The sequence below is a fragment of the Schistocerca piceifrons genome, chromosome 8 (assembly GCF_021461385.2).
Source record: "Schistocerca piceifrons isolate TAMUIC-IGC-003096 chromosome 8, iqSchPice1.1, whole genome shotgun sequence".
Taxonomy (NCBI): Eukaryota; Metazoa; Arthropoda; class Insecta; order Orthoptera; family Acrididae; genus Schistocerca; species Schistocerca piceifrons.
This window is the reverse complement of record NC_060145.1, coordinates 232,601,039-232,616,384: the sequence shown is the minus strand read 5'-3', so window position 1 is coordinate 232,616,384 and position 15,346 is coordinate 232,601,039. Positions and strand designations below refer to the sequence as shown.

The 15,346-nt window shown below is 41.5% G+C and overlaps 1 protein-coding gene across 1 annotated transcript in view; it reads left to right on the top strand.

Annotated features, from left to right (window-relative positions):
* LOC124712230 (xanthine dehydrogenase/oxidase-like) overlaps positions 1 to 15,346 on the top strand; it is a gene marked incomplete at its 5' end in the record, with an annotated part of 311,678 nt that overhangs the window by 269,630 nt on the left and 26,702 nt on the right. Inside the window, 1 exon segment of the mRNA XM_047242525.1 lies at positions 14,307 to 14,465. Coding sequence (XP_047098481.1) covers positions 14,307 to 14,465 — 159 coding nt within the window.

Sequence of the window (15,346 nt, the reverse complement as noted above, 5' to 3'; positions counted from 1 at the left end):
GTTACCTTCTTTGTGCCTAAGTTTTCCTTCCCACCTTCTGTGATGACCCTTTTTAGAGATGTTCAATCCTCCTCAACTGTACTGCCAGCTGAGCTATTCCTTATTGCTGCATCTATATCCCTAGAAAACTTCAACTGTATCTCATCATTCCTTAGTACTTCCATATCCCACTTCTTTGCGTATTGATTCTTCCTGACTAATGTCTGAAACTTCAGCCTACTCTTCATCACTACTATATTGTGATCTGAGTCTATATTGCTCCAGGGTGCACCCTACAATCCAGTATCTGATTTCAGAATCTCTGTCTGAGCATGATGTAATCTAACTGAAATCTTCTTGTATCACCTGGCCTTTTCCAAGTATACCTCCTCCTCTTATCATTCTTTAACATAATATTCGCTATTACTAACTGAAACTTGTTACAGAACTCAATTACTCTTTCTCCTCCCTCATTCATTGTCCTAAGCCCATATGCTCCTATAACCTTTTCTTCTACTCCTTTCCCTGCAACTGCATTTAGTCCCCCATTGCTATTAGATTTTCATCTGCCTTTACATACTGCATTACCCTTTCAATATCCTCATACACTTTTTGTATCTCTTTCTCTTCAGCTTGCAATGTTGGCATGTATACCTGAACTATCACTGTCAGTGTTGGTTTGCTGTCGATTCTGATAAGAACAACCCTGTCACTGAACTGTTCACAGTAACACACTCTCTGCCCTGCCTTCCTATTCATACCAAATCCTACTCCTGTTATACCATTTTCTGCTGCTGTTGATATTACCCTACACTCATCTGACCAGAAACCCTGGCCTTCTTTACACTTCACTTCACTGACCCCTACTATATCTAGACTGAGCCTTTGCATTTCCCTTTTCAGATTTTGTAGCTTCCTGACAATGTTCAAGCCTCTGACATTCTGCAGCCCAACTTGTGGAATGTTATCCTTTCGTTGATTATTCAATCTTTTTATCATGGTAACCTCGCCCTTGGCGGTCCCCTCCTGGAGATCTGAATGGAGGACAATTCAGCAATCTTTTGTCAATGGAGAGATCATCATGACACTTACATTGTTGTTATTCCAACCTGTAGTTTCCATTGTTCATTTATCACATTATTTAGCCATAATTGCTATACAAAACCAACAAGCAGACATAATCACTAATGCTTTCTTTAACTGTTAGCTAGTAAAATTCAGTACACAGAAGCAATAATAACAGGCCATGGCATGAATTTCATGTCTGAATTTTTTATGCAGCTATGTCAACTAGTGAATGTGAAGAAGTTAAAAACCCAGTGCCCTTCACCTGATAATGAATGGTAGAACAGAGAGAGTTCATAGGACACTGAAAATGCTAACACCTGAAATTTGAGATGTTAGACATTCAGATCTGTACCAAACCTTGCATGTTGATAGAGTATCAACCAAAACTCTGATTTAGTTCATACTATGTGCTGTCATCCAGCAGTATGGGAGTAAAGGTTAATTAAAAGTAACAACTGATTTATGGAGCATAGGAAAAGAATAGCTGTGAGTCAGTAATACATGCAGCTTCTGTGGGGAAGTTGGTAAAGCAGTAAATCCTCATACCAAGCATTCGGCATTCAAACCCCAATAACAACAAATATTTTTACTGTGTTATGTATGAAAGTGTTACATGGGACAACATGTTTATGACATGTAAAAGGACTGTTTGGAGTTTACAGCAATGTTCTCTTGGCAGTCTGCTTTCACTTCATTTCTTTGAAAGTATTAAACCTGTAGAGTACATTTATAGTTTCACAGAATATACTAGGCGACAGCATATAGCATGAACTAAATTGGTGTTTTGGTTGATGCTTGATCAACATATAATGTTTGGTACTGATCTGACTGTCTAACATATGGAGGTTAGGGTGTAAGTTATTATGTGTGTAGAGCCATGATAATTGGGACATGCTATTACAGTATGTCATAAGAACATACAATTCAAGAACCCATGAAAATGTGAGTCCTTCACCCTACGAGATTGCTATTGTTCAAAGAATGCCCTCATGTTTTGAATTATGTCGGCCTACTACAGAGGAAGGAGTATTCTCTGTTTGGGACTTTCCTAAAAGGCCAAAATAGACATAGCATCTAGTGAAAAACAGGGAACACAAAGGCACTAGAAAGACATGAAAACATTCACAATATAAAACCAAAATTATCGAAGTATCATGTCAGGCAGTGGATCATTTTATCTAATCTAATCCTCACTTTCTGACAGAAAAACAGAAGAAGTTTATTCTGCTGTACCCAGGACCCTATCAGGTAGATGAAATGAAGTGCCCAGGTAATGTTAAAATACATTTCCCGACATGAATCACAATTGTTCACCTGAGTGAAATTCATCCATTTACAGATGAATCAGAAGCACTGCCTCAGTTGCTGGTGGCTTCTTCCAAAGGCAAAAGGACACTGGGTAGAGAAAAGAGAAGAAAGAAAGGTAGAAATAAGTTATTGACACAGAGTGCACCTGAGATTGTTCCAGCACATTCATAGACCTTTAGATCACAACATGGTCTTACAAGCTGAATGATTGTATTTTCTTATTAGTTATTGGGTATTACACTTATTTCTGTGTTCATAGGAAACATTTTCACACTGGTATTACATTAGAGAACTATTAATAGAAAATTAGTGTATCTTATTCACATCAATTGTTTTGTTTATATGCAGTTGGTATAGAAACAGATAAGCACACAGAAAGTAAGTTGCTAATAAGTGAGAATGAGTGAGTATATGTGTGATGCACAATGGCATTTCTCTCAAGGTTAAGTTAGTTTATAATGGATATTTCATAGGGCAAATTTGTCTGTAAAGATAATGAATTTGGAGGTGATTTCAAACATAAAAGGGACAAGTAAACTGGCAAGGAATTTACTCTTCCCACTGGGTCTGGTCCAGTACCAATTTACTCTGAGCAGAGAAGAACTATACCAGTTTTGGTTGACAAATGAAAAACCAGTGGAAACACGAGAGCCAGAAGATTCCTGGTTGTGGAGCACCTGAGGCTTGGGGGCAAATCCAAAATGGTAGAAGTTATGACCTTCGAGTGGTGGAGCACTTTTAACACAGCAGCAAGACGTAGTGATATAAGAGCACCAGTCAACATAAAGATCAGATCTTGATGTATGGATTGTATGAAAAGAAATTCAGCAGCTCAAGAGTACTTTCAAGAAATTACAATCCATGACATAAGGCAGGGTGAGACTAAATGACACTCAAAGAGAATATCAGCTATTATGATCAGCTTTCATATGTTTGCAGGAGTGCCAAACCATTGGAATTGTTCCCATGAGTTTGCAAGACAGTGGCTGGATAGATGCGGACAGCAAAATGCTAAAGACAGCACTGCTAAAGTGCAATATGTTGAGAAGACAAAAATGGGGTTACAACAGGCACAGGCAGACAGTAAAGTAAACTGGGAGGTTCTTGAAATACACACTATGCAGCTGTCCAGTGTTGAACAATATTTGGTGAACAGCATTAGGCACTTATGCTTCATGGCCACCACACCCATGACACACACCTGAGAGCCAACAGATGAGTAAACCACAATGCATGGGTTTTCAAGGACTGACTGTTGTGAGGCTTTCAAATGCACCTTGCCAAAAGAATTACTGACACCTGCATCAAAGCTGTAAACCTGTGGGAAAACACTCCTCCATGTGATCTGTGACCATCTGACCCAAATACTTTTTCCACTGGGACAGTTTCTGAAAGGACTACACAGAATTTAAGCTGAGCTACTGATTCCATTAGAATTATTAGCAGCAGTGGAAGAGGAATCCTTATCATCTTACTATCATATGGCCTACATAACCAGCATGCAAGTAGGAATGAGGTTGAAGGTACACAGATATATAGATACTATTGACATGAAAAGACGTTTGATTCATGGACTTTGGCAGCCATGCCTGCCCAGTAGCCTAGAAAACCCTATGGAAATTTGTGCATTTATTGGTATCAAAATACTATTGATATCACCCTATAAAGAGTCCCATGCTATATCCACCTCCACAGAACTACTCAGTGAAGATGTGGGCAAGTCACTGTTTGCCCTACAAAGCAAATGTATACCATAACTGAGTGGTATGAATATACTTGGTTTCACTCAGAGATCATTACAACTGAAACTAAACTTTTCCAGAAGATAACATTATGCTGGCTGCACTCAGTACCAAAACTGACAGTAGTCATTGCTGCCTGCCATGATCAAGAATATTTTGGCAGTGCCTAGTGCACAGAGTTACATGGTCAGGGTCAGATACTACTAACGAATGTTAGTCAGATCCCATTTTCTGGTTAACTGCCACCACTACTGGAGCCACAACTCTAAAAACCGCCTACTCATTAGTTTACCTGCTCGACTGGCTTTTTTAAATCCTTCCCAAGGAAAGCAGGACAAGCTACAGCCAACTCTTCTGGCTACTCTGGACCAGATAATAGCAGCACAAAATGTTTATGTGATGATGTAATGTCTACTTGGTCATGTAAGAAAACGTTGGACCAAATGAGACAACTGACTCATAAGAGTACAGACTACCACCTCAGCCATTTTTGTAATTGTGGTCATAATAAGTACTGTGTACTGCCTGCTCACACATAGAGTTACCTAAATCCTACCCTTACCATTCTTCAACCTGTGGATCCACAGTACTCATGCAGGCACCAGTGAAGAAATGTCTTACCCATAGTAAGCCACAACAATATTTTAAAAAAGGGGGGAGGGGGGGGGGGGAGTAAGCTAAGAGGGCCACAGAAACTCAGTGCTTAAGCATAGTAGGAGAGAGATACTGTATCTAGTGTAAAATAAAAAGGGAAAAGAAGGGAACACCCAAGTCTTATTTGAGCCATGAAGAAACATTGATAGATGTGTAAGTGTTACAGCCAGATCAACAAAATAGAAATCCAGACAACTGGATAAACCTAAGAAGGGAGGAAATGTAATGCCTCAGAAAATGGTGGCTGGGACAGCAATGAAAGGAGGGTGCACTCCATCTGTAAATGCCCTGCTAGCTCAGCAGTGTCAGCAGACACTCCTTCTGCTGTTGGCACTTCACATGTTGACAGGAGGCATGTCACGTGGGCTTGTGCCACATGATCAACCAATGTGCTAATTGTGCCATGCCGGCCATCAACTCTGGTCTGGATATTTTGATGTGGCCTGATTACAGAGGCCTTCCACAACTGTCAACACATGAAACTGAGCCGGTCTGTCACTATAGTCTATGGGGAACACCTGCATCAGCACATCTGCACCTACACGTTGGGATCTGAGAATCACCTTCTGTCATTTGCAGTCTGTTTTAGCGTCCTGAACCATATCTGTCAATAAAGTGTTCTATCGACTGATTAACTGCCTTCTTCAACTGCTTCCTCAGCATCCTCTGACAGAGAACCACTCACCCACTCTTACCCTGCAGAATGCTGTTACATCTACTTCTGGATCATTACTCTGCTGTTCGCAATAAACTGCCTGGCAGAGGGTGCAATGAACCATCTTCAAGCTGTCTCTCTACTGTTCCACTCTTGAATAGCACAAGGGAAAAATGGGCACTTAAATTCTTCTGTGTGAGCTCTGATTTCTCTTATTTTATTGTGATGATAATTTCTCCCTATTTAGATGGGTGCCAACAGAAGGTTTTCCCAATCGGAGGAGAAAACTGGTGATTGAAATTTCATGAGAAGATCCCATGACAATGAAACACGCCTTTGTTTTAATGATTGTCACTCCAATTCACATATCATGTCTGTGGCACTATCTCCCCTATTTTGCAATAGTACAAAATGAGCTGCCCTTCTTTGTACTTTTTCGATGTCATCTGTCAGTCTCACCTGATGCAGATCCCACATTTTACAGCAAAACACTAGAATAGGATGGACAAGCATGTTGTAAGCAGTCACTTTAGTAGACCTGCTGCACCTTCTAAGTGTTCTGCCAATGAATTGCAGTCTTTGGTTTGATATCCCACAACATTATCTATGTGATTGTCCCAATTTAGCTTATTTGTAATTGTAATCCCCAGGTATTTAATTGAATTTACAGCCTTCATATTTGTGTGACTTACTGTGTAATCGAAATTTAGTGGATTTATTTTAGTATTCATATGATTAACTTCATACTTTTCTTTATTCAGGAACAATTTCCACATTTCTCACCATAGAGATATCTTATCTAAATCATTTTGAATTTGTTTAGGTCATATGATGACTTTATGAGACAGCAAATGACAGCATCATCTTCAAACAATCTAAGACAGCTACTCAGATTGTCTACTATGTTGTTAATATAGATCAGGAACAATAGAGTGCCTATAACACTTCCTTGGGGAACGCTGGATATTACTTCTGTTTAACTCGATGACTTTCCATCTACTACTACGAACTGTGGCCTTTCTTACAGGAAATCATGAATCCAGTCGCACAACTGAGGCAATATTCCATAGGCACGCAGTTTGGTTAGAAGACACTTGTGAGGAATGGTGTCAAAAGGCTACTGGAAATCTAAAAATATGGAATCAATTTGACAACCCCTGTCAGTAGCACTCATTACTTCTTGAGTATAAAGAGCTAGTTGTGTTTTGCAATAATATATTTTCTTAATCCATGCTGACTATGTGTCAATAAATCATTTTCTTTGAGGTACTTCATAATGTTCAAATACAGTATATGTCCCAAAACCCTACTTCAAATTGACATTAGTGATATGGGCCTTTAATTCAGCAGATTACTCCTACTTCCCTCTTTGGGTATTGGTGTGGCTTGAGCAATTTTCCAATCTTTTGGTACAGATCTTTCTGTGAGCTACCGGTTGTATATAATTGCTAAATATGGAGCTATTGCATCAGCATGCTCTGAGAGGAACCTGACTGGTATGAAATCTGGACCAGAGGCCTTGGCTTTATTAAGTGATTTAAGCTGCCTTGCTACACTGAGAATATCTGCTTCTATGTTTCTCATCTCAGCAGTTATTCTTGATTGGAATACAGGAATTTTGTCTTCTTTGATGAAGGAGTTTCAGAAAACCATGTTTAATAAGTGTGATTTAGTGGCACTGGCATCAGTGATTTCACCGTTGTCGTGCAGTGAAGGTATTGATTGTGTTTTGCCACTGGTGTGATTTATGTATAACCAGAATCTCTTTGGGTTTTCTGCCAGATTTTGAGACAGAATTTCATTGTGGAAATTATTAAAAGTATCTCACATTGAAGAATGTACTATATTTTGAACTTCTACAAAACTTTGCCAGTCTTGGGGATTTTGCATTCTTATAAATTTGGCATGCTTTTTTTGTTGCTTCTGTAACACTGATCTTGCCCATTTTGTGTACCATGGGGGATCACCACCATCACTTATTAATTTATATGGTATATATCTCTCAATTGCTCTTGATACTATTTCTTTGAAATCGTCCAACAATTTTTCTACACTTACATGATCAGGTCAGAAGGAGTGAAGACTATCTCTTAAAACAGCATTAAGAGCATTTGTATCAGCTTTTTGAAATAGATATACTTTGAGTTTCTTTTTGATGGTTGTAGGTGTTACGGTATTCAGCCTAGCAGCAACTGCTTTGTGGTCACTAATCCCAGTTTTCCACATGATACTATTTGTCCAGGATTATTTGTTGCTAAGAGGTCAAGTATGCTTTCACAACCATTTATGCTTCAAGTGGGCCCATGTACTAATTGTTCAGAATAATTTTCTGAGAAAGCATTCAGCACAATTTTGGATGACGTTTTATGCCTACTGCCAGCTTTAAACGCATAATTTTTCCAGAATTTCGAGGGTAGATTGAAGTCACCACCAACTATAATTGTCTGAGTGGGGTACCTATTTGAAATGAGACTCAAGTTTTCTTTGAACTCTTCAGCAACTACACTCCTGGAAATTGAAATAAGAACACCGTGAATTCATTGTCCCAGGAAGGGGAAACTTTATTGACACATTCCTGGGGTCAGATACATCACATGATCACACTGACAGAACCACAGGCACATAGACACAGGCAACAGAGCATGCACAATGTCGGCACTAGTACAGTGTATATCCACCTTTCGCAGCAATGCAGGCTGCTATTCTCCCATGGAGACGATCGTAGAGATGCTGGATGTAGTCCTGTGGAACGGCTTGCCATGCCATTTCCACCTGGCGCCTCAGTTGGACCAGCGTTCGTGCTGGACGTGCAGACCGCGTGAGACGACGCTTCATCCAGTCCCAAACATGCTCAATGGGGGACAGATCCGGAGATTTTGCTGGCCAGGGTAGTTGACTTACACCTTCTAGAACACGTTGGGTGGCACGGGATACATGCGGACGTGCATTGTCCTGTTGGAACAGCAAGTTCCCTTGCCGGTCTAGGAATGGTAGAACGATGGGATCGATGACGGTTTGGATGTACCGTGCACTATTCAGTGTCCCCTCGACAATCACCAGTGGTGTACGGCCAGTGTAGGAGATTGCTCCCCACACCATGATGCCGGGTGTTGGCCCTGTGTGCCTCGGTCGTATGCAGTCCTGATTGTGGCGCTCACCTGCACGGCGCCAAACACGCATACGACCATCATTGGCACCAAGGCAGAAGCGACTCTCATCGCTGAAGACGACACGTCTCCATTCGTCCCTCCATTCACGCCTGTCGCGACACCACTGGAGGCGGGCTGCCCGATGTTGGGGCGTGAGCGGAAGACGGCCTAACGGTGTGCGGGACCGTAGCCCAGCTTCATGGAGACGGTTGCGAATGGTCCTCGCCGATACCCCAGGAGCAACAGTGTCCCTAATTTGCCGGGAAGTGGCGGTGCGGTCCCCTACGGCACTGCGTAGGATCTTACGGTCTTGGCGTGCATCCGTGCGTCGCTGCGGTCCGGTCCCAGGTCGACGGGCACGTGCACCTTCCGCCGACCAATGGCGACAACATCGATGTACTGTGGAGACCTCACGCCCCACGTGTTGAGCAATTCGGCGGTACGTCCACCCGGCCTCCCGCATGCCCACTATACGCCCTCGCTCAAAGTCCGTCAACTGCACATACGGTTCACGTCCACGCTGTCGCGGCATGCTACCAGTGTTACAGACTGCGATGGAGCTCCGTATGCCACGGAAAACTGGCTGACACTGACGGCGGCGGTGCACAAATGCTGCGCAGCTAGCGCCATTCGACGGCCAACACCGCGGTTCCTGGTGTGTCCGCTGTGCCGTGCGTGTGATCATTGCTTGTACAGCCCTCTCGCGGTGTCCGGAGCAAGTATGGTGGGTCTGACACACCGGTGTCAATGTGTTCTTTTTTCCATTTCCAGGAGTGTATATCTTAATAGTTTAGTCTGATTCTCAAGTGTAACCCATACTATTTTACAGGAACTATTGACTTCAATTTCACTACAAGGCAAATTACTTCTGACAGCAATAAATACTCCACCACCAATTGTATTTATTCAATCCTTTTTGAACAATATTAGAGCATTTAAAAAAATAATAATGCTGAACTTATTTCCGCCTTTAGCCAGCTTTCTGTACCTATAACTATTTGAGCTTCAGTGCTTTCTATTAGGGCTTGGAGCTCTAGTTCTTTTCCAACACAGCTACGACAATTTACAATTACAATACTCATCATTTCTACAACTACCTTACTGTGTTTTTCCTGCCCCCTTCTAGACAGACTCCCTTTTTGTGATTCCCTTAGACCCTATAACCTAAAAAATCACCCAGTCCTTTCCACACAGCCCCTGCTACCCATGTAGCTACCTCCCATGTGTGGTGAACTCCTGACCTATTAAGCGGAACCCGGGAACCCACCACCCGATGGCACAAGTCAAGGGATCTGCAGCCTACACGGTCACAGAACCACCTGAGCCTCTGATTCAGACCCTCCACTCAGCTCTGCACCAAAGGGACACTGTTGGTTCTATCAACAATGCCGCAGATGGTGAGCTCTGCCTTAATCTCATAAGCAAGACTGGCAATCTTTACCATTTCCGCTAGCCACCCAAAACCAGAGAGAATCTCCTCTGATCCAAGTGACACACATCATTGGTACTGACATGAATCACCACCGGGAGTTGGCTGTACCCTGTACTCTTCATGGCATGCAGAAGCACCCGTTCCACATCCAGAATGACTCTCCCCAATGTGCACACAGAGTACACACTGGATTCCTTCCCCTCCTTGGCAGCCATGTTCCTAAGGGGCCTCCCTACGTGCCTAACATTGGAGCTCCCAACTACCAGCAAACCCACTCTCTGTGAATCCCCAGACCTTGCGGGCCAAGAAGTTTCCTCTCAAACAGTGTGGATGACTGCATCTGGCTTAGAGACATCATAAGCCACAGATAACGCTCAAAACTGGTTCATCAAGTGAACCGGGGAGACCCTACGATCAGCCTCTTGGAAAGTATTTCACTGACTGCCGGACTTTGGAATTACCTCCCACTTGTCCACAGGTGAGGGGTCAATCTCAGTGCAGGCAGTACCTGGGGTGGCCACAGCAGTGGACCAATTGGGGGACACATGGGACGTGCTCGAAGTCCCTGGCATCCCCGCATCCAACCCCCTCCAGTGATGCCCCATGGCAGCCGTGTCAAGCTGTGTGACGGAAGCCAACGCAACCATGAGCTGTGAGCGAAGGATTGAAAACCCAGCTCCTGTCTGAAGCTCATAAAAATATGTAACAAATGAATGGTGTACTTAGCTTATTAGCAGCAGGAATTCAATGTGCTCTCTCACTGATGGTCTAACCGACACTTAACTATACTAACCAAAACAAACAAAAACCTATATGACACAAGGGATGATAACAACAGCAGTATTGTATGCTACACTGTTATTAAAATGAAAGGTTGTACCTAGCAGGCACCTGAACATGCAGTGTGGCAGGAGAGCCAAAACAGGAAATCCACATGTTGACAAATGCATCTGCAGTGATTTTGGCAGTAATGTTCACTGTCTAACACTCCCAGCTTGTAATAACTCTTCTGTAACCAACTTAACCTCACAAAATCTGTTTACAACTAGCCTACACACCTTGTATCTGACTGACAGGCCCAGTGTGGCATTTATTTTATGAACTGTATTGTCTCTGATAGCACATTATTTGAACTGAAAATGCAGATTAGGGGTGACAAGGAAAATACACTGGCAGATGCATGGGCACCAGAAGAGCAGTGCACTTAACATACCCATACAGATGCTGATGAAGCTTTTACAAGTTGTTCTGGTGGTGTGTAAGTGCCTGCTGCCATCTTTTGCCTGCTGCCACATGTCCTGCATCCGTTGACCTGTTTGTGAGGAGAAAAAGAGAACAATGATGCTGCTCTTGAGTAAGATGTTACAAGTATATACATGTGGCAGCTAGCTCATATGCTGATGCATGAAAGTGGTTGCATATAGCATGGATCTCCATGTGTAGGTGAAGCATTTCCTTCTGTATGTGAAAATGTTGCTGGGTAGTTCTTTTTAATCCCAGAGCTGATAATAGGTAGTCTTATTTTGAACAAATGCAGCAAGGCAAGATTTCTGCCACTATTGATGATTTCAGGTGGTTTTGTTAACACATTGCTGATGACATAAAATTGTAGCATGAGCAGAGTTGTCTGAGCGCTGTTCAACTGATTGGATCACATGCTCAGAGGGACCTGCGTAGCACAGATGTGGCATGGTGGTCAAATCACTTTCCAGTTAGTTGGGTAACGAGGAACAGTTCAACACTGCACTGACTCACAGTACCTGCATGGTTATTCTGTTGAGAGTGCTGGGCACATAGCTGCAGGACACTTAACATGTCAATTAGGTATTCTCTGTCCAAGCAAGCCATATCCTGAGCACTGATGTAGAACGAACACTGATATTGCACTGCATTTTTGGCTAACTGTATTTCATGTCACAATGATGTTTGGTAACATCTGTGGCAATGTACACATGTTGAGCTTTCAGTGGGGTCACCACTAGTATACCTTCCCCAGTGGGATATATGGATGGCACTGTTAATTTATATGACACAATTTCAGTGTAATAATACTTTATTAACTGCATACAATACAAGACACATCTGAATGGCAACAATGCATAAACCTGACTAAAGTCCACATACATCACACTGTTCAGTCTGCAGTCCCTGTTCAGGTGTTAAATCACTAGGTGTCCCCACAAATTGACTATTTGTATTGGCTGTATCAACTAATTTGTTAATTTTTTGATTTTATTAACATGATTCTTTAGGTATCAAAAAATAAATATATAAAATTATGTTAATTTAAGTCTCCAGAAATATTTCTGTTGTTCCAGCAAAGATCTTATTTTCGCTTTCAGTGTCTAGTAAGTACTGCACAGATTATCTGAGTAATTTGCAGATTATTTACTTAATTTGAGAAAAAAAAAATTTTCAGTACTTTAATGGGTCACATTAGTTAATCTGCTCATTACCTAGATAATCTGCAGAATAACTGATTTCTGCACTTTCATGGTAACATAGCTACAAACAGAACTGACCTTATCGACTGTGTCAATACAGAGACAGCAATTAGTGAATATGATGTTATAGTGACACTGCCTACTAAAGTTTATAAATCAGTCAAGAAGTGTAGAATGGTATTTTTGCTTGAAAGAGCAGATAAGCAGATGTTAGCATCACAGACAATGAATGGACTTCATTTAGTTCCAGTATGATGGATGTAAAAGAATTATGGGCAAAGTTTAAACAGACTGTAAATCGTGCTCTGGAGAAGTATGTGCCTAGTGAATGGACTGAGGGCAGAAAAGACTGACTACAGATTAATAACAAAATCAGGGAAATTCTGAGGCAGCAAAGACTGTTACACTCAGTTCAAAAAAGAATGTGCAAATGAGAACAGGCAAAAGTTAGTAGACATTTGTGCACCTGTAGAAAGATCAGTGCAAAAGTGTACAATAAGCACTACCATCATATCTCACAATATTATGAAAAGGAAAGTTGCAACTCACCATACAGCGGAGATGCTGAGTCACAGATAGGCAAAACAAAAAAAACTGCCACAAATAAGCTTTCGGCCAACAACGCCTTTGTTGAAAACAGATGACCGGTACACACACATACTCACACAAATGCAAATCACACACACATGACAGCAATCTCTGGCAGCTGAAGCCACAATGCGAGCAGCAGCAGCAGCAGCAGCAGTAGTGCATGATGAGAGTGGCAACTGGGTGGGGATAAGGAGGAGGCTGGGGAGGATAGTAGGGTAGGGGTGGGGGACATTGGGACAGTGAACTGGTGCTGAGGAGTGCACACAGATGGCATGAAGAGAGGGGAGGTTAGGAGTTTAGATGGAGGGCAAGGAAGAGGTTTGGGTGGGGGGTGGGGGGGGGGGGGGGAGGGTAGTGGAAAAGGAGAGCAGTAAAAAGATTGGGTGTGATGGTGGGATGAGGGCTGTGTAGTGCTGGAATGGCAATAGGATGTGGTTGGATGGGTGAGGATAATGACTAAGTCATTGCTCTCTTCTTGCAGGATTAATATAGAGATATGTCACAAAGAGGGACTACAAATCTAAAAGGAGAAATGAGAAATAAAGAATGAAGAAGAGTACTTAAGTGACCAAGAGGAGAATAGGAAGTCAAAAAAAAGATGTAGTTGAAAAGAAAAAAGTAGTAAAATTTGTGTAGCAAATGAGACATAGAAACACAAATTACAGTAGGCTAACAGTGCATGATTAGTAAAAAATTAGTTTGTCTAGAAAGTGCTGCTTCACCTGAAAGACCCTAAAATAACTGTAGGAGTATCAGTGTGCCAAAACACTTGCAAAGCAAAGTAATAACAAAGACACCTTCTACTGTCTCAAAGAATATCATTAGTAATTGGGTACTGTGTGAAAATAATCTGAGTTGGCTGCCAGTATACATTCACTGTAACTTTCCAGCAGGCACCCAGATGCATTTACTGTATTGCTGTAAGAAGGTGGCAGTGATTGCATATTAGGCTCATATACAACATGTCTATGCCTTTGAAAAACTGACACAAAGCTCTTATTTTGTTTTTCTCTCCTTCAATATTCCCATCATTGTTTCCATTTTAATCAATGGTATTTTGCCTGCATATTTCTGCAGTTCCTACTTGAGAGTTTTTTCCTATATTTCTTTCCTGTATTGATTTGCTTTTCATTGTGTGTCATATGTCACTCACAATTTATTTGTAATTAGATATGTAGTCTATATTTGTGATGTAATGTAACAGTTGTTCATGTTCAAAATGACATTGAAAAAATAATGCTTTAATTAATGCCATAGTTAATTGCATTTGTATTTCAATTGCAGAATAACCGCTGGAGAAAAAGAGGGATTTCAATTGTCCCTATGAAATACAGATTTGATTATTTAGGTAATTTTCATGCAGTTGTATCAGTTTATGCTCGTGATGGAACAGTCTCAGTATCACATGGAGGAATAGAATGTGGACAAGGAATAAATACCAAGGTAACCAATCTTGCCTATTTGTATTCTGTGATGCTGGTTTAAACTTTCCACTAACCAAAAGTCAATAAATAAAGCCATTTATCCATCAAACTACTTTCAGAAAGACTACAAGAATTAACCGCTAGTCTCCAAAATGTACACTGTTAACAATACACACACAGCTACTAGTTGGATACTAACAAACTTCTGCAGATAATCTCCAAAAAATCAAAAACAGAATACCAGTCAAAGTCAATAAATCAGAAATCACACCAAAACAGAACACATTGTCTCCAGGGGAACAAACCTAATTTATTGGCCTCACTTATACATCCCCATGTCTGTCTCATTCACTAAACATCACCATTCAGCAAGCTAAGCCTCTGACACTCAACATGCGGCCCCTTCCTATGCTGCCTGTGTGCCCTCACTAGACCGAACATCCTCCTAAGGCTGAGAATTGGTCAAGCAGAATTCCACACCTGCATGTAAATGCACTTTGAATTCTTGTAAGATTTCTGTATTAGAAAAGTAACATTGTAGATAAAGCCAGATTACTAACTCCTGACTTCCAAAATGTTAACAATTTTAAAATAACACCTACATGCCAAATGACAATATTGTGCTTCAAACACCTATGAAGATCGCCAGCCAATTCTGGAACACACAAGCTACTCACAATTTTACACTGACATTTAAACATTCAGACCTTTTGGCCTATTAACCTCAGGAACAAAATGCAGGCTGTCCCAATGGTCATTGCCTGTTCCACCTAATAGCAACCATCTGCAAAGTGCTGCTTCATAAAAGGAGTTCTTACTAGTTTATGTCCAATAAGTACTTGAAAACACCTGAAGCTCACCAGTCCTGAAGGCAGCAAAAGAGGCAAATCATCAGACAGT